The sequence below is a fragment of the Pelecanus crispus genome, chromosome 1 (assembly GCF_030463565.1).
Source record: "Pelecanus crispus isolate bPelCri1 chromosome 1, bPelCri1.pri, whole genome shotgun sequence".
NCBI classification, from domain to species: domain Eukaryota; kingdom Metazoa; phylum Chordata; class Aves; order Pelecaniformes; family Pelecanidae; genus Pelecanus; species Pelecanus crispus.
Genome location: NC_134643.1, coordinates 69,321,361 through 69,347,608, shown reverse-complemented (window position 1 = coordinate 69,347,608; position 26,248 = coordinate 69,321,361). Strand labels below are relative to the sequence as shown.

At 49.5% G+C, this 26,248-nt stretch overlaps 1 protein-coding gene across 1 annotated transcript; it reads left to right on the top strand.

Moving 5' to 3' along the window:
- The first annotated feature begins 47 nt into the window (after positions 1 to 47).
- Positions 48 to 24,838, top strand: LOC104035833 (sodium- and chloride-dependent GABA transporter 1). Its single transcript, XM_009489255.2, has 14 exons — positions 48 to 288; positions 5,458 to 5,589; positions 6,289 to 6,389; positions 8,954 to 9,063; positions 9,451 to 9,583; positions 10,792 to 10,926; positions 13,036 to 13,139; positions 13,450 to 13,574; positions 14,398 to 14,510; positions 19,957 to 20,088; positions 20,515 to 20,617; positions 21,039 to 21,139; positions 21,916 to 22,083; positions 24,734 to 24,838. The coding sequence occupies exons 1-14, from the start codon at positions 48 to 50 to the stop codon at positions 24,836 to 24,838; spliced, it is 1,803 nt and encodes a 600-aa protein (XP_009487530.1).
- The last annotated feature ends 1,410 nt before the right edge of the window (positions 24,839 to 26,248 follow it).

Sequence of the window (26,248 nt, the reverse complement as noted above, 5' to 3'; positions counted from 1 at the left end):
CTGCTCCTCCAGCCCCTGAGCAAGAGCAGCTGTACGTCTGAGTCACGATGGGCAAGATGGACAACACCTCTGTGGAGATGAGCTCACCCTCCGAGGTGAAGCAGGCAGCCCTGGAGGAGTCAGAGCCCATCGCCCCCGAGGCCATGAGCACCAAGAAGAAGAAGAAGGAGATCCCAGACAGAGGTTCCTGGAAAGGGAGATTTGACTTCTTGCTGTCCTGTGTGGGCTACGCTATCGGGCTGGGCAATGTCTGGCGCTTCCCGTATCTCTGCGGCAAGAACGGAGGAGGTGAGAGAAACGCTCAGTGCCTGCGCTCATCCCTGAGCAGCCTTGCCCCCTGAACAGGCTTCGGTTTGGTGTGGATCTGGGCAAGCGGCTGGTCCCCTGGCTGAGAGCTCTCCCTCATGATACGAGTTATTAAGCTGTCAGGAGACTAGTTCCCATGGTCTGTGGGCTTTACCAGCAAATGCAGGTTGGGAAGAAGCAGCTGCAAGAAATGTAACAAGAAGTTTGAGTTTTGTCAAGCTTCTGCAGTCCAAATTTGCAGAGCTACAGCAAAGAGTGTCTGGGACCTCATTTATTTACAAGAAGGGCTATGCACATAGGCACCCAGCTGGATGCTGGGGCTTTCCCAGGGAAATCAGTTTGTATCTGCTAACGGTGGGTTTCTCCTCAGTCTAGTGTATTCTCAAGGGGTAACAGTTTTGCATCTGAGTTTGGGTCATATGTCTGAGGAGTTTTTATTAGAAGCTTTGCATGGACCATAGGCAGGGCCGTGTAGACATATATACAAGCATGCATACATATGTACATGTACACAGGCATGCATGAGTGTCATCATCTATGGAAGAAAATGAACTTTGACTTACTACAGTGCTGTGAGAAGGGTCACAGTTACAGTCTCCATCCTAATGTTTGGAAAACAGAGGCCACAAGAGAAGGCGGCAGCTGGCTAAGGAGTTACGGTAGCTGTGATGCAGCTGGTAGCAGTGCCCTCCTCTGCAAACAGCTAACACCAGCTTTTTTTATTCATTATTGCCCCACTACATGCTTTCCTTACCAGTCCTCAGCTGAGACAAACCGTTGCAAGGCTAGAGAAAGGCAGGCAGATGGGGAAACAGTGCTGGGCTAGAAATCAAGAGATCTGCCCAGCTACAGACTTTCCGCATGTCTTGGATCAAGTCAGAAAATACACTCTTGTGCCTCAGCTCCCCTCTAAAATGGTGCTATTTCTTCAGCCTTGGCAGGGAGGTGTTTTTGTGGAGGGGAGTATGGGCTGCTTTTGTGTCAGTAGAGCAGAGGCTCTTTCTTCTCTCCCCCATGGCCAGCTCTCCTATTGTTTTGCCTGTTACTAAAATAACCTTCTATCCCCCGTGAAGTGCTGCTCACCTCCTTGAACCTTTTCTCAGACTTTCCACACAAGTCCAGACCCCTTCGCCTCACCTTTAAGGCTGCATATATCAGCTGCAAGTCTTCTCATGTTGCTTTTTGCTTCCATCTTAGCTCTTCACTGCCCAGAGTCCCTGTCCCCCATGCCATGTTCATTCATGCTGCTCTGAGGGTCTCTTCTCATGCTTCTTCTCCACATCTTTTTTCTTTTCCTTTTGCCTTGAATTCCCTTTTCAAAACCCGCTTTGTCTTTGGCTCTTATGACTTCTCCTCATATCACCAGCCCACTTCTGCTGTCCATGCCATAGGTGATGTAGGATGCTCTTCTCCCACCCTGGGAAAGAGGAGAGAGGTCTAGCTGCCCGCAGTGGTCTGTCCATGCAGCTCCATGGCATTTAGGGGGATCTTAGCCCTTTCTCTGAAGCAGGTGGGGCACATCCCAGTGGGAGACGGACAGTTATCCATTTTGACAAGAAGTTTTCTAATTCAGTATTGTCATTTTGTGCAGAGGCACGAGTGTGCAGCTGAACCAGGTGGGATTTATGGGAATCAGCCAGCTCTACCTAGGGGAGCCTGTGCCACCATCACTGGAGCCACAGTGCAGGTGTGCCATTTTTATCTAGCTACGCTCTGGCAACTGACTGCACTAGCCCTCCTCATACAACATTAGCCCAGTGACTAAGTCCCAGCACTGGTTTTTAGCCCAGACTTTTCCCTGTGATTGCTGCGCCATCTCAAACACACCGGATCTGTGCTGTCTGTGGCTCTGTCTCCTCACACATAAAGGTGGGGATGATGATATCTATAATTAGATGAGGGGTGTTTTGAAGCTAAAATCAATCCTATTTATAAAGTCAGCTGAGATCCTAGGACGGAGGGTGCTGTAGAGGTGTGGAGCGTTATTGTTAGCCTTAGCAAGGGCACACAGGATGATCCCTGCCCCAGCAGCTGCAGGCACGCAGAGGGATCAGCCGGCTGTAAGCAAAAACGCCAGACAGATGAAACACGGGAACTGATGCCTGCCTCCTCTCAAACGCCCTGCCTTGCCTGCCAGTTCATGCCGTTCATGGCCGCCTGTATCGCTCGTTCCTCTCGCCCCTACCCAGTCTGGCTGTTCACAGGCACGACTGTTCCTGCAGCCAGCAATAATGAGCAGCAAGTGGAGGCTGCTGATGCCGGAGACAGGCAGGAGAGCTGACGCACGAAAGCGTCACTGGGAGCCGATGCGGAGCAGCGAGGAAGGGTCGCACGGCATCTGATTCGCAATCAGGTGGGCACCGTCTTGGCTCTGCCCCGACGGAGGTGCCTCCGGAGCAGAGCAGACTGTGGGTGGGACTCTAATTTTAGCGTCCTGCATGTGCACTGCTCAGAGCACGGTCGTGTGGGCTGCTTCCATTACGCACAGGCAAATTGAACTGAATGGAAATATTGTCGTCTCACTTACCGCTGTCACATTGTATCAGCTCATGGCTGATTTGCCCGGCATTGTAATCGGGCACGTAATTAGGGGATATTCACCCAGGGTACAGCAGCCTGGCGCAAGGCGCATCCACTGCGGGGAGTAGGCTTTACCCAAAGTGATGCCTGGGCTCCCTGCTGGCTCTGCACGCAGCTGAATGTGCCCAGCTATGACTAACGCTCCGGTCTCTACACTGATTTCTAACTTCATGCAGTCCTTCTGATGTCAACAGGTTTTTACTGGACTCTAAATTGACTCTAAATGTGGCTCAGTAGGTGCTAAAAATTGTCTGTGAGATCCTGAGCTTGAATAACTTGAGAGAAGAACATTTCTTTAAATAATCGTCATACATTTCTCATTTACACATTGAGACTCCAAGCAACAGCATGTAACAGCTTGTAATACTCAACTTCTGATTCGTGGGCAGTGTTCACCATTTTAAGGATTAATTATTATTCCTTGCTGTATGGCATTAGGAGCTGGAGACTGCAGGCAGATTTGGGGCTGCACAGTGAGTGCCAGGCCCTATGTGATCCTCCCCTGCCTCCAAAGGCCAGTGCCCTGAGCAGGCAGGGCAGGACCAGTGCCGTCACCCCTTTGACCCATGGACTTTGGAGACAGGTTTGGACTCTCACAAGGTCATACACAATTATTTGTAGCAGGCCCAGGAACTGAACCAGACCTTTCAGCATCAAAGGCCAGAGACTAAAGACGACCCCTTTCTCTCTGTGCCAAGGGTTTAGGCACAGGCATGCAAATTTTAAGTACAAATTTCCAAACTGATTTCACCTCTGGCTGTACAGCACCCAGGGATGTTATCTGTGCCTGCTTGGGGACCTGACCCTGCGGAGTGGCTGTGTCATTGTCAACAGCCCTCACTTCAAGGCTGTACTCGGGTTTGTAGCTTTTCCCCTATCCTAGAGGATTTTTGTCAAGCCAGGGTAAATGATTTGGGCCCAAATGTTTGTCTGTTTTTCTTCTCAATAGTCTAATAAAATCTTTCACCTACAAACCTTCCTGGCCTGCTATAGATGAAAAATGTGTGATAGTGAGGGCTGTGGCCAAATTTCATCAGCTGCTTGCACAGAAGCAAGCCAGGCACTGCGACTGCTGATAAGCTCAGTCTCCAAACTCTACCATGAGGCACAATGGTAGCAAGGCAGCATCCGTGTCCTTGGAGCAGGCCCTGGTTTCCCACAGGGCTCCTGGGGGACTGGACCTGTCCCAGCCTTGCAGGCTGCAGTGGCTAGCAAGAGTGCAGGGGAGGATGCCGAGCGGGCAGCACTCCTCCCACAGCGACGCTCAAAGCTGCTTGCTCCTCCACACCAGGCTGCTGGTGAAGCTGAGAGCCTGTGCTTCCATGCCAGCTTGCGATTCAGGCTCACGGTCATTGAGCTGCTGGCCCGGAGCGTGTTTTCTCCCTGCCACCCGCTGCCAGCTCCTCTTGCACGCTGCCTCCCGCAGACTCCCACTCTGGGTGCTGGCGCCTGCCTCTCCCAGCTGGGCTCAGCTCCGCGCTTGGCAGGCAGGCGTCCCCAGCTGGGTGCCCCCTGAGCCAGCATCCCTGGCTGTGCCTCGCTGCTTCCCTGCCCTTGAAAAGCAGCTGCTGGAGCAAGCTGGGCTGCAGCTCTCCAGAGTGGCTTTGCTCACTGGCTCTGTGTTTGCTTTCCCACCGATATCTGGAGAAGAAGACTCAGACTGACAGCTCAGCCCTCTGGCTAATGCAGAAACCAGTGCCATCCCGGACATGGCCAGCTGCTTCTGAGCAAACTGAGTGTCTCCTCTCTCCCCCTAGCCATCATCTTCTGCAGGAGCTTGTCCTCCTCAGGGACGATGGCATGCTCCAGCACATGCGTGAGGAAGCTGGAAAACGAGCTTTGTCCCAAGTCCTAGAAGTCAGGATGACCTGAACCTGCACAGCCTTCAAATCACATGGCGAGGCTCTGCTATTGTATTTGCTCTTCTAATAATGGGGTGCAAGTAATATCTCTACTGAATGGCTGCACTACCTCATTTCTAGTGATGAGATGATTTCCACAGGGTCCATAGAGAGGAATAATGTTTTCACAAGGAATTTTAGGGGTGAAACCTAGAGCAAGGGTGGGGAGATGTTACAAAAGCGAATACAGTCTTAGCCAGTTTCTTTAGAAGACTGCAATAGCTATAAACAAAGAAGTAGCAGCCAATGCCAGAAATTCTTGTGCCCTTTTCCCTGAATTTGAAGAACTGGAAGCTGCTTCAGGTAAGACAGGAAATATCAACAAGAACAAGTTACCAGTGTCAGTGTCCAGGCTTTTGGGTTCATCGTCAGGTTGGGCTTAGCATTGCCTAGATATCTAACAACGAAGACCAGCATCACATAGCCAGTGATGCCAGTATATATGTATATATGATACTTCTATATCCATAGTGATAGGAACAGATAAGGGGAAGGCAATGGTGATCTCAATGGGAGACCTACTGAACACACCAACTCCAGTTGCAAACTGTTGCCTCTGAGCAAGTCTGCTCCTCATCATGTAGGCGCTGCTGAGTGAGAAACTGCAGCTGGAGGCATTTACTTCTTGGTAAAAGGGGGGGCCGTCTGATCACATTGCTCCTTCTTTCAGGGGCCTTCCTCATCCCCTATTTCCTGACACTGGTGTTTGCTGGAATTCCTCTCTTCCTGCTGGAAACCGCTCTGGGCCAGTATACTTCTGTCGGCGGACTGGGAGTCTGGAAATTAGCACCCATGTTTAAAGGTACTATACTATAAGTTTGTGAAGGCAATGGCACATAACTACAGACAAAAACCCTTTAATGGTTTGGGAAGCAAATCAGCAAATCTCTGGGGATGGGGTGGTTGGTGAAGGGAGTTTTTTCCCTCTGTCTTTATCAAGCTGTCCTTGACCCTGATGTCTGCAGTCACTAACACCATTGTGGTCTCTTCAAGCAGTCTTGCATGGTGAGAAGGCACTTTATGAGCAGCAGGGACTGTGATGAAGGGGGGTCTTGTTGCAGAAGACCTGCCCCAAGCCTCCCCATGTGGGCTCACTTTAATTGCATGGGAAAGCTGCAGATAGGGGACGTGAACCTGTCGCCGTGTCTGGAGTAGCAGCATTCTGGAAACTGCACAAAGTGCAGTGGTGATTTAGAAATGCCTTGGATGTGGGAAAGAGCGATTCTGCCAGGGAAGTGACCAGACCCTGTTTTCATGGAGCTCTGTCCCTAGAGTACCTGTAGCATACTGAAAGGTAGCACTGTTCACCCAGTAGAAATGGGTGGGTGAGAGATGTGAGGGAACAAGCCTCCCTTGCTGACCAGTTCAGTGTAGTTGCATCAGGTGCTGCGCTGATGAGCTGGTTCGCTTTTTCTGGCTCTGCCACAAAACTTCTGATGCCTGTGAGTGCAGCTGGGCACCGGAGACCTGGATTGACACTGCTCTCTGCCTTCGTTTGCAGGAGTGGGGCTGGCAGCGGTGGTTCTCTCCTTCTGGCTGAACATCTACTACATTGTCATCATCGCCTGGGCTCTCTACTATCTCTTCAACTCTTTCACCATGGTGAGTCACAGACATAGCCACAGCATGGCATTGTCTGTGCTATGGGTCCTTACTCCCTGCTTTATGGGCAGGAGTTGTTTATACCGCAAACCATGCACTAACTGCTTGTAATTTGTGCAAAGAGCCTTTGTCAGCACCGTGCTGGACCCTTTGCAAAGAGATTCATCAGCCTTGGAGGCAGTTGTGTAGTGCTGATGGGTACTGGCGCTTGTCCTCTGGAGAGGGTGGTCCTCTGGAGGGGATGGTCCTGTCCTCTCTCTGGGAGATGTTGCAAATTACATCAGTCTTTAAAACCCACCCTGTGTCTCTGTCATATTTCTAGAGCTGTGTGAATCTAAGAGCTGCACATTTCCACAATTGTTTTTGTCACAACACGCTCTTATTACTCAGGACTTAGTCCTGACTTTGACTAGTCCTCATTTAAGCATCTCTTGATAAATGAAATCCCAGGGATTTTTTTTTTTTTTTCTGCTGGGAAAATGATTCAGCAAGCATTTAGACATCTGCTTGTGACTGTCCCTTAGTGTGTACTTTGGAGTTGTGGTTTATAGGGGGTTCCTCTTCCGTAAGAGGGTTTTCTACCATACAAGGTCTGAATCATGCCCCATGTTAACTTCTTGGTAGCTGAATGATTTCTTTCAGCGCCCAGCAGCTGGGAAGAGGTCCCTTAACTTAACTCTCTGCACAACCTGCAGCCTTAAAGACATCAACTCTGTAGTTTAAATGGGATCTTTTTTTCATTAGATATAACCCTGAAATGCTGTTATGAATGTTGTACATCCAGTTTCACTTTTTGTTTGATCAAAAATGTCAAGTATCTATCAAGACTTTTGCTAAAATATGTTTGGCATTCCCAGCTGTGTTTCGACCGCCAATACCCATTGTAGGCTCCTGGGTCCAGAAAAAAATTGCCAGTTGTGGATGATTAGGTGCACCCTTGGGGGATTCTAAAATGAACAAAAGTCTACCCCAAAGGTACCCATCTCTGTTCCGCCTTGGGCAGGATGCATCTTAGGATGCGGCTTTGGTACAGTCAGGTGTCACAGACCTGACTGGTGACAGTGCTTGTATCTACACAGGCAGCTCCAGGTGTTCGACTCAAGGCCTTTTCTTTTACCAGAGATAATTCCAGATTCCCCAAAGGAGCCAAGGTACAAATAAAAAAAAGCTAGGCTGATGCCTGTCCCCTGTTCCTCCTAAATTTGTCTTGGAGTATTTTGAACCTGAACAGGAACGCAGCTTGCCTTGTGCAGTTTCTGTCCTCTGAAATTCAGAGGAAATGGAGCAGCAACAAACCATCCCCCTGCCTGCCCCTCTTTGTAAAAGCTGCACAGTGCCTCTGATGAGCAAACCGCTTGGTTGAAGGGCTGCTGTGTGACGCCACGTGAGCCATTGCATTTGCTTCTGTGCAATTAAAAAGTCCACAATGAAATCACTGGATGGGTGCAAACAGCCTGGGTGGCCACTGGGGCATCCCTGCCTGCACCCTTCTTCTGCCAAGCCAGCGTGCACGTTAGGAGGTAATCATCTGCTGGAGTGAACTGATTTAGATGGGGGGTGAAGGCAGCACTTAAAAGGCACTGATGCCACAAAGCATTTAAAACACAGATAATGTTTCTAAAGGGGTCTGTGTTCATGGATGAATAGGAATGGATACAAACATCTTCTTAAAGCTTTGTTGAGCCAGAGCCTGAGGTCCTATCTGCAGACAGAAATCATCCAGAATAGCTGTTCTGCATTTATCTACATGCACTGCACCTGGGAAATGAGATTGCTGCACATGGACAAGTATCTGAGCTGCTCTTGTTGGGCTGCCTTGGCCATGGCACTACATGGCATGGGCAAGTTGCCCTGCGTGCTCGCACAGCCCCTGACACTGCAAGTTTCATCGCTTGCAGTGCCAGAGCTGATTGTATTAAATCTATAGCAGTGTGCTATACACTGCTACCTACGGTGTAAACATCTCCCAGGAATCCCGTTGTGCTGCTTATAAACAGCATGAAATAGCTACTATGTTTAAACTTACTCCTGGGCTTATGTTACAGTCGTTCATTCATGCAGACAAACCGTTAGCCCCCATTCTCAATGCCGCGTTGCTTTTTAAGCATTGAAGCTTGGTATTAATGAGCGATAAGAAACAAATCAGTGTTAATTCTTTGTGCAGTAAATTCCAACCACTTGTTGAGTGAAGCTAGCCAAAAACTGTAATGATTATAAACACAATATCCCCTGGTAGCTATTTTAATTAGTAGCTATTAATTACCAACAGTTAATTGGAAATGACTTTCTATCTGGGGAATTGCTAACATTTTATTAGAGCTACAACATTGCCCTAATCATGTCATGATATTGTTTCCTGGAAAATCCATGTCCCAATTTATCATTATTTTGGAAAATTGCTTCATGCTTTTGGCTGCAATGTTCCTGCCCATCCAGAGGAGCCGCCCATCCTCTTTGCAAAAAAAAATGGGGTTTCATTTAAAAGAAGGCAAATTTTGCTTCTCACCACTGCGCTTCAGAGAGGGCATATTAATGATAACCCTGCTGTCCTTCTGCTGGCACAGGACCTGCCGTGGCAGAGCTGCGGAAATGCCTGGAACACCGACCGCTGCTTCTCCAACTACTCCCTGGGCGACACCACCAACCTCACCAGTGCCGTCACCGAGTTCTGGGAGTACGTCCACAGCCTGCCTACACCAGGTTTCTCCCCCTCGCCGCGGCCATTGCGCCTGCTCGCCGGGGCTGCGGCTGTGCCTGCTAGCACCTTTCCTTGGACAGCCTTGGCAGGAGCGGGGGTCAGAGCTAGCCATCAGCCGGGACGGGCATGGGCGTGGGGTGCACGGTGCAGCCGCAGGTCAGATGGATAGAGGGGATAAGAGCCTTTCCACCACTCTTCTCCTTCCTTAATCCCATCATGCTGAGCCTCAGTTCCCTTTAGGGTTTTGCAGGCTCTCATGCCTGTCTGCACCTGGCCCTTCGCCCTCCAGTTGCCTCTGGGATCTCTGGTCCCTCTGCCCCCAAGGGACAGATTTCTCCTTAACACAACCTCTCCCACCCCTAGGAGGAACATGCACCAGATGTCCGGGGGCCTGGGGGAGCCCGGCACAGTCCGCTGGCCCCTGGCTGGCACGCTGGCCCTGGCCTGGCTGCTGGTCTACTTCTCCATCTGGAAGGGTGTGGAGTGGACGGGCAAGGTACGGTGCGAGGACCAGGAGTTTTGGTGCTACCTCTCATTGCCACGCTCGGGTCTCGGCTGTTGAAATGTCCTCTGGACTCAATTTTGTTTGAGTGCCTATAACTAAGGTTATGATGTTTCAGGGCAGAATCATGGTAGATGCTATTAAATTTCTGACATTTACCTTTCATGGTTGTAAAAATTGTTACAGTGTTTATGGTAATTTTCATTCTAAGTGTAGAGAATAACTCTCCCTTATAAAGTCATGGGTCTGAGCGCTCAGTTTCTCTCAAGGACTGGGAAAGAGATTTTTGGAGATTACTTATGTTTCCCGCCTTGGGACAGCCCTTTGAGAGAATGAGGTCTCTTCTAGGCTCCCCCTTTTGAAAATGATGGTGTCGTAAAATGCTGCTGGTGGAAAAAACCCCTCACCATCTCCTTTGAAAATTTTCTTGCTGACCTTTAGGAATGGGTGGGAGACCTTCAGATCAGAAGCATGTTGTTATTCACTGTGTAGCATTTCAGGCTAGCATAGCGCAAAGGTAATTGCTTAGTTTAGTGAAACAGTGATGCTGAGATACTGATATGTGTTATTTAGAGCACAGCGTGGTGTAGCAGGGCAATATTATGAAAGAAATAATCTAGAGGAGAGATCAGAAAGAAGCGCTTCAGGCATAGGTCACCTAAGCTGTTAACTTCCCTGGTGGCTCTCAAACAGGTTTTAGCTACGCAGCACAGCCGAGCCCCGGTGATTGGCAGTATGGGCCCTGTGACGAGGGGTGGCTTGTACCTGCCAGCCCCTGAAACAGCACTGAAAAGCAAGTGGTGGAGTCAAGATTATTCAGGTTGCTTGATGCATTGGATGAGAGAAACACCAGCTTTAGCTCTGCAAAATAAGGATGTGATGACTTAAAGGGATTACTTCTGTGGACTAAATTTATCCCTGTGCAATTCCCTTGTCTTTGGGCAATTCATCCAGACTTCAGCATGCTACTTTTGTGATTAGTGCGTCCTTGTGTGTCATTGGCAGAGAGAAACCTCAAACATCCAGAAACATTACTAGCATGGGAATGGGAGACAGAAAAGGAAATGCTGCAGAAAGTGGCACTGCACAGGGAGCCCGTTCCCCCCTCACAGGGACATATGCTGGGCCCAATGCCACCACAGGCAGGAAAGCTCTTGGACACTGGCGGGCTGAGGGCTTCTCTCCCATGGTGTCTTTTGCAGGTGGTGTATTTCTCTGCCACCTACCCCTACTTCATGCTCTTCATCCTCTTCTTCCGGGGAGTCACGCTGCCAGGAGCCAAGGAGGGGATCCTCTTCTACCTCACGCCTGACTTCAGAAGGCTCTCCGACTCCGAGGTTCGTAGCCTAGTGAGGAAAGTTCTTACCTCCTGGTTGTCTCCGCATTAGTCTTCCTTGGGCACTTCCCTTGAATATTTTAAGTACTAAAAATACAATGGAGTAGTTCCCCATTCAAGCAGTCACAACCCTCACAGGCTGAAGGGCAGGCCCTTTGTGGGTGGAAGTCCATGCAGCAGCTCTGCTGTACTCAAGCAGTGTTACCCATGGGGCAAGGGGCTGGGAAATTACACCAATGAAGGAACCTCCCCTCCAGGCTGGGAATTTCTCATTTCACTAACTAACCCAGGGCTGGTGATTTGGCCTTGATCTGGTGGTCCCAGAGAAAGGAGAAAATGGTGACGCTGGCATGGGGGCCTCAGAAGTGCAACAGCACACATGGCAGCAATTTTTGGAAGTGCTTAAATGATGGCTGGTGGCCAGTAATGTTGCTTTGGTCAGGGGAAGCACAGGGGGGATGCAGGAGAAGCATGGAGGCTTGCAAAGGCAAAGTTTTTCAGGTGACACAGACTCTGCCTTTTGCAGCAGGGATGCTCCTGTGGCTCCAGAGGCCACCAGTCATACGTGAGGGGGGACAACTGGACACCCATCATTTCCTGAGGGGTCCCAATGATCCCTCTCGCAGGAAACTCTCTGTAACTGTACTGTATTGCCAGCTGCATTGGTGCTAACACTGGAAACGGGGCTCTCAAGATCAGAAGAGTTGATTAAATACTATGCAATTAAGAAACGAATAGTCTGCTTCCTTTTCATGTGCCTTCTAAGGTTTAAAACCTTAAGGCACCAGGACCAGCTTTGCAAGTTGTCCTCCGCAGTTGTTTGCACAAGAAACTCCATGTTGGAAAATCAAAGACACACTAGTGGAAGAGGAATGGAGGGGGTGAGTGCAGGATGTGGGTCTCCAAGGGGAGCAGCACCCCTCGAGGGGCAGCTGTGGGAAAGCAAGCAGACACACACACACAAATTCAGACGATGTGCAAGTCCTTTCTGACCTGCACCGGGGCCTGAGGGACATGGTTCAGAAAACAGGATGCACGACCCTTCCTCCATCCCCATCCATCCCAGGAAGCAGTGTTGAGCCACAGGTTTGGGAGGGCTGGCAATGTACGTCTGGTGCTGGGCCAGGCTGCACTCTTAATGCACTTGCCACCTGAGGAGGATGCAGACCCCCTGCTCCTCCTCCTTGGGGAGGCATTGCTCTCTAGCAGGCTCCCTCCTGACACTGCAAGCAGAAAAGGCAAATGCCATATCCCTGACTCGGTGCCCTGCGTTAAAGTACCCTGGCAGCCCCATTCCTATGGTGCAAGGTGCAGGGGCTCTGCTGGCCCTGCAGAGCTGTGAGACACATGGTGGCTCCAGGAGGCAGCGTGCTCTGGCCATATCTGTGCAACACAAGTACACAGCATCCCCACCCTGCAGACAAAATGGGGCCACAGTGGCTGCCTCCATTACCCTTCTCTTCACTTGCACCACCATCTCTGAGCCCTACCTCGCCCTGGAGATATGTGTTCAGAAAGGCACGGAAAACTCTGTTCTTCAGACATATTCAGCCCAGTTGGCAGCTCAAGGTGGCTCCTGTGACATTTCCAGCTGCTGGCCCAAACATTTCCGTGGAGCTTGGGTCAGCAGGCAACATGAGAGGCACTTGTGGCCCCAGTGACAAGGTGCCCATAGGTCCTGACCACCCCAGTGTGCTGGGTGGCCAAGCCCACAGCCCCATGGTCTGCATCCAGGCCCCTTGCTAGCCCTGCACTGAGCTGCTGCAGGAGGTGCGCCTGCAGCATGGAGTCCCTCCCGCTGTCTCCCGGTGCAACCCGGGCAGCAGGTTTGCAAAAGCTGGAGGGAGCGGTGGGTAGCATTGTCCAGAGGTTGGTGTTTGCCTCCAGGGTGTGACAGCCTTACCTGGCAAAGCAAAGACACCAAGCTTTTGGCCCTAGCAGCTATCTCGCTGATAGACAGGATAAACACTGAAGTGTCTGGGTGTCTCATCCATCCCCTCTGTGCCAAGCTATTGCTCAAAGGAGGGAGGGAGGTTGTGCTCGGAGGGCTGGATCCACCGAGCTGGCAGCGCAGAGGAAGACAGACTCAAAACCGGCTTCTTCTCCGTAGGTCTGGATGGACGCAGCCACACAAATCTTCTTCTCTTATGGCCTGGGGCTGGGGTCCCTGATCGCACTGGGGAGCTACAACACTTTCCACAACAATGTCTACAGGTCTGTTGGGTTTTTTCCAGCCTCCGGCGTGGCAGGGATTGCTTGTGGGTGAGGGAGGGGGTCACGGTGAGTCTGGGGTGCCTGATCTCTGATTTCCTCTCGTTGGCAACATGCAGCCTAGGGAACACGCTGCGGTTGTCGTAGCAGGGCTCCTTTGCCTGCAGCACACCTAACAGGTCACCCGCGCTACCTCTCCAAGGCACAGGAACTGCTCTCGGCAGGGCTTGGGCTTTTGTTTATCCCACCCCTCGCTCCCAGCTTCTTGGTAGAGACCTGCAGGTGGTTTCTTTTCTTTCTTTCTCTCTTCCAGAGACTCCATTATTGTCTGCTGTATAAACTCCACCACAAGCATATTTGCCGGATTTGTTATTTTCTCTATTGTTGGCTTCATGTCGCACATCACGAAGAAGTCAATCTCAGAGCTGGCCTCCTCAGGTAAGCAGAAACCCAGGTTCAAATGCAACAGCAACCTTTGAGAGCAATTTGTCAGTGAGCATGGGATGCTCCCAGGCCTTTTCTGAGCGGGACCCAAGTGTGCAAACCTTTTTGCACGCCCTCCCACCAAGATGGGTCTCAGGCACCTGTGGCTGATGTTTATCGCACTCTGGCTGTGAGGGGCAACTCCACCTGCTTTTAATGTTCACCTTCTTTTAGTGCTGAAGTTTTATGTGCTTTTGCTGCAGTGGAATATTTAGGTCATTTGCTTTCTGAAACCTTCCTATGGAGAATAGATACTGCCTGGTAGATGTGATCAAAATTTGGAGTCCCTTTTCCATGCAAAATTTTGAAATTGAATCTCAGAATAATTTTTTAACCAGGATGGGACTGTGTCTTTTTGCACAAAGACATATTTTGAAATAGCTGTCTTCCCAGAGAAAGCTTTTATCTCAAGAAACAGCATTTTGTGATGGGGAAAAAAAAAGACATCAGGAAAGTTATAACCAGCTCTGAATGTCAGTTTATTTTTCTAGCAAAGTGCTCCAGCTCCATTTGGTAGCAGTAATTTGATGACTTTCTTGCTTGCAGGGAGAGAAAAGGCAAAGCATTTCTCCAGTCGTTCCTGCCTCCCCATCCTACCCCTGTGCACCCCACCACGTTGGTGTGTCGTGGGCAAAGGCTCAGGCGTTTCTAGCTCATGTATTATATACCTGCAATTCTTGACTGTGATTATTGTCTCTCTGTTCAGCGTGGCTCTTAGCTCAGACTTCCCATCAAATGCTTTATAACCATGGACTCATCCCTCTTTTTATTACCACAGGCCCTGGACTGGCTTTCCTTGCCTACCCACAGGTTGTCACACAGCTGCCCCTGTCCCCACTCTGGTCGATTCTCTTCTTCTCCATGCTGATGATGCTGGGTCTGGATAGTCAGGTGAGACAACCCAGGGACGAAGTGGGGTAAGATATGAAGATATCTTCAGACACAATGGTGGTGTCCCCTTCTGCACCTTGGGACAGTGCTGAGCAGGGTCTTTTCTTACTCTTCATAGTGAGATGCAGCTGCATGAAACAAAACCTCCTGTATGGTCATCACCTCTGCTCTCTTCCCTAATGTAGGCAACTACTGCAAGTGTGGTGGTATCTGACCACTACCCAATGCACCAGTCCTTGTCGTGCTGCCAATTAAAAATAAGAGTAATGACCAGCTTCCAGCAGCCCAGCAGAACCAGTCAGCCTTATAAGACAATCACCACTTCCTCGTAGGAGAAGAGGATCTTTGGAAAGCTTTTCTCTGTTCAGATCAATTTCTGGCCCTAGTGAAGTGCTGGTGCTGCTGCATGGGCACAGCACGTCCCCATCTTGCTGGGTGACCCTAGCAGCTGAGCTCACAGGCTCTGAGTACAGCTAGCAGGAAACTGTCTCTGCCAAAATACTTTGGGGCAAGAGAAAAAGGAAAAAGACTTCTTTCAAGTAATAGCTGGTTTGTTCTTGTAAGACATGATTCCCCCCACCCCCAAAATAGGTATGTGAAATTAGGGAAGTCAGTATTAACTGCTTCATTTCTTGTCTGCATTGATAATAGTTTGTGGTCATCACAGCTTCTCTTTTGTGAGAAGCTTAGTTTAGATGCTTTGGATTTCTTTACTGTGTCGCCTTGACCAAAATACATTTCCTGTGAGGCAAGAAAATGGCATTAATTTGGCTTACTTTGATAGGTTAGGGTAGAAAGCCTCCATCTTCTCTGCTCCCAGGAGCTGGGAGGAGCAGCTCTGCACAAGGTACCAGTCTCCAGCCAGACCCAGTGCTCTGGCGCAGTGTTGACAGCTTGCGCTGAGAAAAGCAGTGATGTGGCATTTGAGTTAGGGCTCTCCCATGGTGTGAGGATGGTGGTTTGATGCAGTGTTTTGGCATTCTGTTGATAACAAAAGTGGCCCTGAGTAGAGCCAAAGCACCCTGGCCTAGTTCATAGGCGAGCAGGGGTAGATCCCGGCAGAAGGATGGAGCCATGCCTTGGGAAAGGCTGGTGCCTGGGTACCCTGAATGCTTTGCCATCAGATAAGTCTTACAAGATATTTGAGGGGGAAGCAGCTGGACGTAGCAAAAGGTCTCTACTCTGCCCCCCCCAGAGCCCTCGCAAAGCAAAAAAAAATTCATGGTCTCTGTTTTTACAAGCAGCGATACTTTTTTTGTGATAATTCAGCATGAAAGTAGCTACCCAGTGAAGCAGTGAATTGCAGTGTGCCTCCTTTTTGAGTGCATCAAAATCAAAGGCTCCTTCAAAAGCCTGTACTTTGTCTGTCATATCCTCCCTTGTGCCTGCATGCTCTTTCTTTGCAGTGCAAACCACCAGTACAAAATGGATGCTCTTTTGGATTACAGGTAGCGTTCATAAACCCAAGTCTACTTCATAATCAGACTCAGACCTATTCCTGAAATGTCACACCTTGTTTCTAGGAAAATCTAATGAACCACATCTGGTTTTCAATTACGGCACATTCCCATACACACATCATAAAGCTCACATCTGCATTACCACAGACATTATTTGGCAAATAATTTCAAATAGTGACTAAATGTTCCAAAAGAAGCTACATTTACAGAAGAAAAAAAAAAATTACTCTCCATGGATTATTCACCCGGCACTGGTAAATAGTTTGAGACATGAGAATAAGCCCTCTAAGCACTGTGTGGAATTTATTTGCTGCACTTGTTTATGAAATACCACTTGAAATTCTCCAAGTCCCTTCTGACAGCTAGTCTCGGAGGGCAGGCAGTTTGTGGGGGGCTATCATTGCCTGGAGGAGGAGGAGGAAGTGGGGGGGCATGAAGCATCGAAAAGAGAACAAGCTTTTAAAAAAGCACAGATACATACATGTGAAGAAGCTTTCTGTATGCGTGCTGGAGCTCTGATTCAATCAAACACACCATTAACGGCATGGCAGCTTATGCATATAAAACAAATAACACAGGCTGCAACAAAAGCTGCAATTTCACATGCATTTTGAAGTGTCCAGTTTAAAAAAAAAAAAAAAAAACAAGAGATGGTTTTGCTATGTACTGATTAAATACCGTTTGTAGTATTTGCAGACGAGGAGCAGCCATTTTTCATTTGGGTTAGCAGCCCAGTCCCTGAGGCACAGCAGGGCCATAGGGCATTTCTTGCACCCTGCATCATTTGGGCTGCTGGACTGGGGCTGCCCCTTGTCGCCGCTGGGCACGGGGCCGTAGGCACAGCAGAGGTGCTCGGGAGCCCGGCTAGTGAAGGAAGGTAGGGATGAGGTCTTCATCCTCCTGGGAGGATGGAAGTAGGAGTGGGTCCACCCATGTCCATTAGCTTCGATGGTGAGTCTTCTGCAGATGCAGCACAGCTACATCTGTCTCTTTCTGCCAGGGTGCTCATCTCGTCTGCAGTTACTTGAAGGGGATGAAAGACCTATATTGATAGACACACGCCTCTCCTGTGCCCCAACTTGCCGCTCCTGTGCCTTAATGTTCACTCTGCCTCTGATCCATCCAGGCTTTAGCTCTCTTGTGTCTAGACCCTCTTGCATAATATGCTAATGTTTTCTTTTAACCTACCAGTTTCCAGGTCAGGCGTTTTCTCCCCAGGGGAGCTAGCAAGCCTTGTGACTGCAAGCCTGTGTCTGTCCCATGTGAGGCTGCCTCTCACACATTATTCATGAGGAATTCCATCTGCGTGCAGCAAGACCCACCCTTGTGGCTCTCTGCTGCACATCTGGCAGCTGTGGTCGAACCCCCCACAGGCCCGTGGGTCCCAGTCCCCTCCCCCAGCATGCCTGAGGAGGGCACAGCAAGCCCACTGGGAGAGGATGGGAGACAGACTTTCATTCAGATCGAGTGCCACCTATATTGACTGCCAAGCCCAGATTGTCAGACCCAGCAGCTTGTGTAATGATTAAGCCCCTGAAAGGGAAAAGGAGCAAAAGAGAAAAGTGAATGGAAATAGTATCTTTAGAAGAGAAACAACATCATGGGGCGAGGCATGAGGAAGAATAAAATATGTGCTAAAAATTGTGGCTGGAGATGGTGAGAAAAATTAAACTTTTTGGAAAGCAGACTTAAGTGTGCATGTGTGTGTGGTGTTTGTGTGTGTGTGGGGGTGTCCACTTGCACACACAAGTGTGCGCACAGGGCAAGGGTGAGACCAGGAGGCATGACAATGACCAGATCCTCATCGCTCCTGAAAGCAGCATGCTTTCATTCAGGTGCCTACTTATCTCATGTGAGCATCTAAGGTTGGGTATGCAGGCTGGCAAATGCGGACCCCAGGCCAGCCAGGAAGCCACAGTCCCCAGAGTTGGAAAGCTGAGCCTCCTCCAGGCTTCATCACCTCTGAAGACTGAGGCTGGCATGAGGCAATTTTCACTAAATGGTATGAAAGTCATTGCCTGTTTTATGGCTAGAAAAAGCAGCATACCACCATTTGGTTCCCCACCTCATCCGTTATACACCAGCTTAATTTTGATAGGAGGTGAAGAGATTTCAGCTCACTTTGTAGCCCTGTTCCCCATCACCAGTCTCCTTGTCTTTCCCTCTGTGCTTTCCCTGACTTTGATCCCTCTTCCTGCACCAAAAGGTGGTTGGTTTTACTCCCTCCTGTTATTTGAGGCTTTTTTTTGCTGCTTCTCCACTGGACACCCCTCACACACACCCTCTGCCCCCAACCACCCCTGGCCCCCCTCCAAACCCTTTTCACTCTCTGCCTTGCCTAGTGCCAGACCTCTTAGCCCTGCCCATGGCTCCGGCAGTGCCTGGCCATGCATCCACGTGGAAGGAATAGCTTTCGACACTGTTTTTTTTGTCACGCTGGCTCCTCACACTGCGGTGCCAGCTCATTCCTGACTCTTCCAGACAATGAGCCGGGTGGGATGGGGTGAAGAGCTCATTGCCCATGAGTATAAAGGCAGCTTAACCCATGCCCAAAAGGCGAAAGATGCTTTAATAGCACTTGTGTCCAACATAAAAGGCCTCACTCATTAAAAATTCGAGTTGAAGCAGTTGAGCTTTGATGCTCTGGCAGTACGGCTTTCCTGCGGCTATAAAACCCTGGGCAGAAGCATTGCCCTTCGCCTTGCTCTGTCCCACGTGGAAGCCAGCCCCAGCAGCCAGTGGTGTGCAAGCTCTTCCACTGTCCCTGCCCAGCTATAGGCATGGCTCAGACTCCCCACTTTTCTTCCACATGCCTTTCCAGCCCTCTGCTGCTCTTTTTAGTCTGTGTAGCTTCTATCTCCACCTCCACTCTAGTTTTTTTTCTTCTTGTCTCCCTATTCAAAGCTCAATATAAAAATGCCAGCACTTTCTAGAGCGCTATCCCAGGGACGGGGAGGTCCCTGACATCCAAGAGCAATGAAACCTCTTTCATTTTCATTGGACTGACTTGTACATTTACTGAGGGTGACCAGGGAAGCTAGGCGCTTGCTGCCCTCATAAACTTCCCAGGATTTTTGCTAGAGGCATGGTGTGCTCTCTGAGAGCTCTATGTTACCAGTGGTTTCTGGGAGTGAGATATAGAAGTGAATCTCACAATTTATCAAGAAATAGGAGGGAAGGATGCACTTCACATATATACAGTCAAACTGTCCTCATGCCATAGGGCAGAACTAGTAGGAAAACTGATTTGAAGGTAACACTCATGGGGACTTCTTTATGTGTTATTGTGCAGACAGCATAAATATACTGTGCCTGGTATAGCACTGCACAAGCCATCCAGGTGTTTTCAGCTCTAGAAAGACCATGTGCTGTAAAGGTGGGCTTTTAATGTGCTACATGCACTTAATGTAGAGTGCTTGGAAAAGTGAAATAAAGTCAAGGACCGGGTAGTCGGAGATGTTGTTACTATGCATATGCATGTGAGACTGGGCAGTGAGTAATGTAGCTCCTTAATGAGTGTTTTAGATCATTAGAGCAGTACAAGTGCTGTTGCAGTAGGCTGAGAAGAGCACACATGGGAAAGGAAGTGCAAGCAAGGTCCTGCACGTGTCCCAGCAGCAGACAGACACACAACAGACGCATGACAGAGATCCTGGCTGCATGGGGGAGCAGGGCAGTGGTGGGGAGGCCCTAGAGAGTTCAGGGGAAGAAAGAGGAGGTTTTCCATGGGAGGCAGAAGGGGAGATTTATGTCAGCTAATTTTAGTATTTAACCCTGGTGCTTTTATCTCCCTCTATATTCAGTGGAGGGAGAGGCATTTTCAGAAGACAGTTTGGACCAACTTTGTGCAGAGGAGTCTCTTTTCTAGTGTCCGCAGAAAGCATTTAAAGCAATGAGTCTCTCAACATTGCAGTTAAATGTAGGAGGTGATGATGTCAGGCTAAGATACTTGCATATATGTCTTTGGTGTATACATTTTCCCATAGTTCTGCACCGTGGAAGGGTTCATTACAGCCCTGATGGATGAGTATCCTCATCTCCTGAGAGCCAGGAAGAAGGTCTTCATCGCAGTAGTCTGTTTCATCTCTTATCTCATTGGATTCTCCAACATCACCCAGGTACAGATAGCTGTGCTTGTACCTCCATTCATGGCACTCTTCTAGGAGGTTAGGGCTGAATGGTCTTGAGACCATTTGTGGGGCACTGTAGGTTCATGAGGAGGCAAGGCAGCAAAGCTCCTGGGAGGGGCAGAGCAGACTGAATTAGACTCCGTCTAAAACAGAAAAGTAAGAAATCCCAGTGAATCTCTGCTTTTCTCCTCACCCTTGGCCATGCCTGAACAGGCTGGCTAATTGTCTGCAAGAACACATCAGTTTTGCTGCTGGGAACCAGACTGTAGTGGAAACATTGCAACGCCAGCTCTACTGTCCAAGGAAATTAACATTAAAGCCAGCAGATGCAGATAGAAGCAATCCAAGCAGCAGGCTGATATTGTTGACCATAATCTATAACTAAACTCCTTGACTCTGGTTTTGTCTCCTCAGGGTGGCATTTATGTCTTCAAGTTGTTTGATTACTACTCAGCCAGTGGCATGTGTCTTCTCTTTCTTGTCTTCTTTGAGACCATCTCAATTTCCTGGTGTTATGGTAAGCACAAAAGACCTTGTTCCTTTGTTTTCTCCATGCGGACAGTGAGTTATTTCAGAAGCCTCCCACAGTGAAGCCAATGAAAACTTCACAACTGAAAATAGCTTAGGCTGATAACTCCAGAAAATCAGAGCAGAAGGCTGTCATCTCACTTCTCCAGGCCACCACAAAGACCTCTGCACAAACTGGCAGATGCCTAGGGTCCTGCCCTCTGGTCTTTCAAGAGGACACGAGGAACATGGAAGCTGCTAGCACAAATTTGCTTTCGTGTCCCCGTGCCCCATCACCTCTGGATAATGTTTCTCATGCCACAGCATTGTCACCCTCTTGCTGTGGCTGGCCTATGCTGTGTCATGAGAAGAGGTGATGACCATGGTGCTGAGATGCGATATTTTTTTTCAATGCTCATTTCTTCTTGTAGGTGTGAACAGGTTTTACAGGAACATCGAAGAAATGATTGGCTACAAACCTTGCATCTGGTGGAAGATCTGCTGGGCCTTCTTCACTCCTCTTGTCTGCCTGGTAAGACCTGGAGCATCCTGTCTGCAGGACTGGATCCAGAAGGGCCTCTTAGTTTGGATGGGCTGAAGGGGAAACACTATGTTCTCGACCCAGTATAGATCTGGTATAAGGTTGTCCTAGGCAGACTTGAGATGAGTAAAGTAATACAGGAGCATCTTTCACTCTGCCCACTGGAAATCACCCATAAGAAAAGCTCTAGATGATTTTTTTAGTGTAGGCCATCAGTTCTTCATTCTTCTTTCTGAGATGCCAAAAGATAAGCAAATTCATTTACTGTTTTATAAAGCTATTATTGGTTCTGGGGAAGGCTCTCAGCTACTCCAGCTCCAGCCTCAGCTCTGATAGGCTTGTCAGACCAAAAGCCATCAGCAAATGCAGTATAAGTGACTGTGGAACCATTTTGCCTTTGTTGGTTCCTGTGCTTCCAGCAGCAGTAGCATAAGGAATGGTGTGAGAAGGCCAATGATAGGAAGATGAAGGCTCCTGAGGCCAGCTGTGAGGCCAACTTGCTTAGGAGCTGGTGTGGGGCCACTGCTTGTCTGAGTAGTCTAGTGAAGAAGGAAATCAGGGGTATTCCAGTTCCAGCTTTTTAGATAGGATAATAAGAAATAATATGAAACTACCAACAGGTGGGGTGAAAGCATCTAGACTAGTTTAAGAAGCTGTTGGGTTGCTGTAAGACTGTTGGGAGCTAGGAGGATAGTGAAGGAAAGAATGGATGGATGGACCCTGATTTTGCATGCCTTCACTTGTGATGGCTGGTGCTCTTTTCCCAGGGTGTGTTCTTCTTCAGCGTGGTGGAAATGACCCCTCTGACACTGGGAAAATACATCTATCCCGCTTGGGGACAAGGCATTGGTTGGCTTATGGCTCTGTCCTCCATGGTACTGATTCCAGGATACATGCTGTACTGTTTCTTCACCTCAACAGGGACTCTCCGGCAGGTATGAACAGTTTCACCACTCCTCTTCTGCTCTCTGCTTAGCGTAAGCCCCCCACTGAACTAAGCCTAAGAAGAACCAAGCAGATGCTGCTCTGACAAAAGTTGTCACAGTAGTTCAGGTTGGTGCTGCAGGAGCTCTGTGCACCCAGGAGGGCTCAAATCAGCCCCAGTGCACAGAACGGCCTCTGGTGACACGGGCTTGCTGGAGAGGACTTACTAGCACAACTAAGCACTAACATGTCCAAATGGCTGGGAGTACTGCCAGGGAGCACGTGTCTGGCTGCGTCTGGCCAAGTGGGTAGACCTTCAGGTAGTCTCTCCTTAGGTCAGTCTGTTGTCCCTCATTGAGCTTTGTGTTGTCACCGTCACAAAAAGGGAGCCTTCTTTCCTTGGATATCTCTTTGGTGCAGGGGACTGGAGCCCTGGAAGAGATTGGGAAGGAATCTATGAGGTTTCTTAACCCAGAGAAATCCCAGTTCCCAGCAGTCCCTGGCTATGAGCATAGTTACCTGGCATGTCTCAGCAGAGAGATCAGCATCCTCCAAGCATGAAGCTTGAAATATCTCAGGGCTAGGACCTGCTAGTGACAAACATGCACAGCAGTAGTTTGTCATGTGCTTTGTAAAGGGCACTCAGTGCATGAGGGGTTAAGAAATAATGCAGACTTTTATTCTGGACCGACAATACCCGCAACTCCAATCTTTTTTAAAACATTTTTTTAAATAATTTGAACAGGGCTTTATGTAGCAATGAATCATGAGTCTCTGTATGTCATACCTAGTAATTACTGTTAAGATTTTATTTACAGTGTTGACATTCAGTCTTGAGAGCACTGTGCACAAAGTCCCTGGCTCGATGCTGTCTGCTGCAAACTACAAGTATAAGAAGACACCACAGGGGTGCTGATTTATGGCTTTCCCAGCCCAGCTGCAACAGGCACCATCTAAATCCCATGAGTTACTTCATGGATACTGTATTTTGAATAATGTTTAATTCAGAAATGTTTTGGCTGGAATTGCTGCACTGAGGTCAGCTTCAGGCTCTCTACCTCTGAGGTCAAGCTGCAGGTGAATTTGACTCTCATTCCACCCAGCTTTCCATTTGGATGGGCTCTGGTGGGGGGACTGGGTGGGTTTGGTGTCTCAGATCTGCTTTCAGTTTCTGGTCTCTCACCTGAGGTCAAGTTTAGGTTCTTGCCATTTTGTGTTGGAGGCCAGCAGCAATTCCAACAGTAGGTTCTTTCTCAGATGTTTTGAGGGCTCCTTATCCCCTCATAATATGAGCTGGAAAAGAGGGGAAAAGGAAGACTGCAAACACAGGTATGGTTTCAACGCTTTACTTAGGCTCAATCCTGTCTCCACCAGGGATGGTGAAAGCATGTCCTGGCATCCGGGGCAGCTCATGAGCATGTTTCCACCCATCCCCTGAGCACCTCGTGCAAACCAGCAGTGCCAGGCAGCAGCGTGAAGGGCTGGTGTGCACCCTCTCTGTCCCACTCCCCCTCTAACAGCACCCACACACATCAGGAGACCCAGACCCCCTCCCCACTGTTCACAGACTGAGGAATGAGCAGCAGATGGCAGCAGGAAGAAAATAGGCTTCTCTGTCTGTGTGTGTGTTGGTATCAGAGAGACAGAATTTTTGGCCTCTTATATGCACAGATCCTGGATTAGCTTGTAATAGAGCTGGAGCTGGAGGGAAATTAGATGCCAGTGCTGAATAAAGTGGTTTTGACAGACAGGAAAGATTACAAGTCATTTTGATCCTACTGAGCATGAATGTGAGGGGGGAAAAAAAGACCATGAACGGCAGAAGCAGCTCAGTGAACATTTCAGGGACTTCACCCAGCAACAGCCACTTCAGTGGTATTGGAGAGTAGGAACTTGTTTCCCTTTGCTGGAAAGAGCTTCTTCCTGACTTAGCGATGTCTATTCAGGTCAGGCTCAATCCTCCTCTGCCTTCTCTTCTGCAACTTACAGCATTAGTCCCTCCCTAAAAGACAGGCAAAAGTGATTCATTTTTCTTTGTCACTTCTGATGCTCAGTCCACACGCCTCCAGTAATGATTTGCCCTTCCATATTTTCCTGGGTTCTTGCTGCACTTTACTTGGCTCTGCAATTTTCATTTGATCAGCTCAGGGTGACAGGAATTGCTTCTGGTGCAAAGGGTTGTGCAGGTGGACTGGTGTGATCCACATCAGCGGCACAGACCATAACCTTGTCAGCCTGCTGTAGCTAGTTAGTAATGCTTTATAATCAACACTAGTTGAAAAATTATGGAAACTGGGAAAACGGGTCTGCTGTGAAGCCTGTGGCATTGCAGCTCTCGGTCCTACTTGCAGCTGTTATTGCCTGGTAACAGTTTGCCTGTGTTACAAGGGTGATGCCTGTATTTCAGATAAAAGGAGGAGCTGCTGTGCCGTGTGCAGCACCAAAGCAAAGGTAACTTGCAGAGGCTTTCAGTGGATTGCTGAATGGTGCTGGAGGAGTAACTCGTGCCGCATGCACCGTCCCCTCACCCTGTAACTAGGGCCACCTCTGAGCCTTGGGGCGAGGGGTCCCAATCCTCAGCTTCTGCCATGCCCCGGCTGCCCCACCGCCGCCGCCCCTGGCCTCCCGGCTGACACGCTCTCTCCCTTCATTCCCGGGCAGCGCTTGCAGCAGATGACACAGCCCAAGCCAGAGGCACACGCTCAGAACAACGGCCTCCAGCCGAAGACGTCCTTGAACGGGAGGATCTCAGATGCCGCAGTCTAGAAGGAGAGCCCGGACCTCCCCAGCCTGCCCCGTAGCTGCTCGTACCATGTTGTCCCTCGAGCTCCTTTGGCACAGCTCACTGTCCCCGGCTCTGTGGTGGCTTTCGCTTGTTGAAGAGAGGACTTGGCAGAGGAACCCTCTTGCATCTCTTCCTCCTGGCCCAGCTTACCAAGGCCCTGCACGAGCTGCCACCAGGGTGTTGTGTGGTGACCGTCTTCATCTTGCAACATCCTGGTCCAGGCTCTCAGGGAGGAGCGGCCGGTGCCCAGGTCTTCCTCCTCCTGATGAGAGGTGATGTTTCTAGAGAGCTTAGACTGATCGCTGACCACTTCTCTGTTCTTCTCGTCTTGCCATGTGAATCTCCACAGAGCATCCCATAGCACACAGCTGTGCTGCCACCCCAGAGAGCCAGATGACACCAAGTTCAATCCCAGATGTTTGTTGACTGATCTAGCACAAACCAACACTAGGAAATGCATAACTGGAGGGGATGTGGCAGAACAAGGGATTCCAGTGAGGAGTCCAGCATGCTGGTAGCTGTAGGACATCACCCCAGAACTGGAAAAGGGCATCAGGACAGCATGTGTTGCTCACAGGTGCCGTGTTTCAGCCCTGCACAGTCTCCAGCCATTATCACCGCGCCCATCAGGGCTGGCACTGTGAGCCAAAGCCTAGCAGAGTAGGCAGCCTTTTTCTTCTGGAGCGTCCTGCCCTCTGCAGCTGTATGCAGTAGCCACTCCCTGACCCTAAAATGCAGTTAAGAGGGTGGAGGGCTCTTTGCTAGAGGCTGTCCCAGGTCTCCTACACTGACTGTGCTCTGCTGCAGTCAGCTTTGTGCAGAGGCAAGAGGTGTGCTGTGTGACAGGGGGACTTTCCATCAGGGTGCAAATCTCCCCACCAGCTGGAACAGGGCGGTTGCTGTCAGATACCCTCCCTGTCTCTGTCCCTGGGTGGGAAGCAGTAAGATGCAGCATAGTGCCTACGGGTGGTTTAGCTTATACTTTTTTCAGGAAGTGGCAACACCTAAATCCCAGACAGCGGAAGGGAGGAGCTCCTGCAGGAGCTGGTAGGATGTAGCCACCATGCTTAATCCCGGTCCTGTGAACCAGTGCTGACTTCCCTTGAGAAGTGTCTGTAGAGCCAGCTGCTGGTGCTGGCACATCCCGACTCCTGGCACACACAGCATGGGGGACCGTGAGCTGTTGTAGAAGATGCTGGAGGAGTGTATAACACTTCAGAGAGGGCTGGGAAGTGTTTCAGAGCAGTCCTAAAGCAGCAGCATATTTCTGGTTTATAAAGCCTTGAGAAAGGAGGAGGCTTATCATAGCACCATGTGCAGGTGTGACAGTGATGCTGCCATTTGTGACAGCCTCCCAATGACCCCACGCGGAGATACCTGTGTACTCAGAG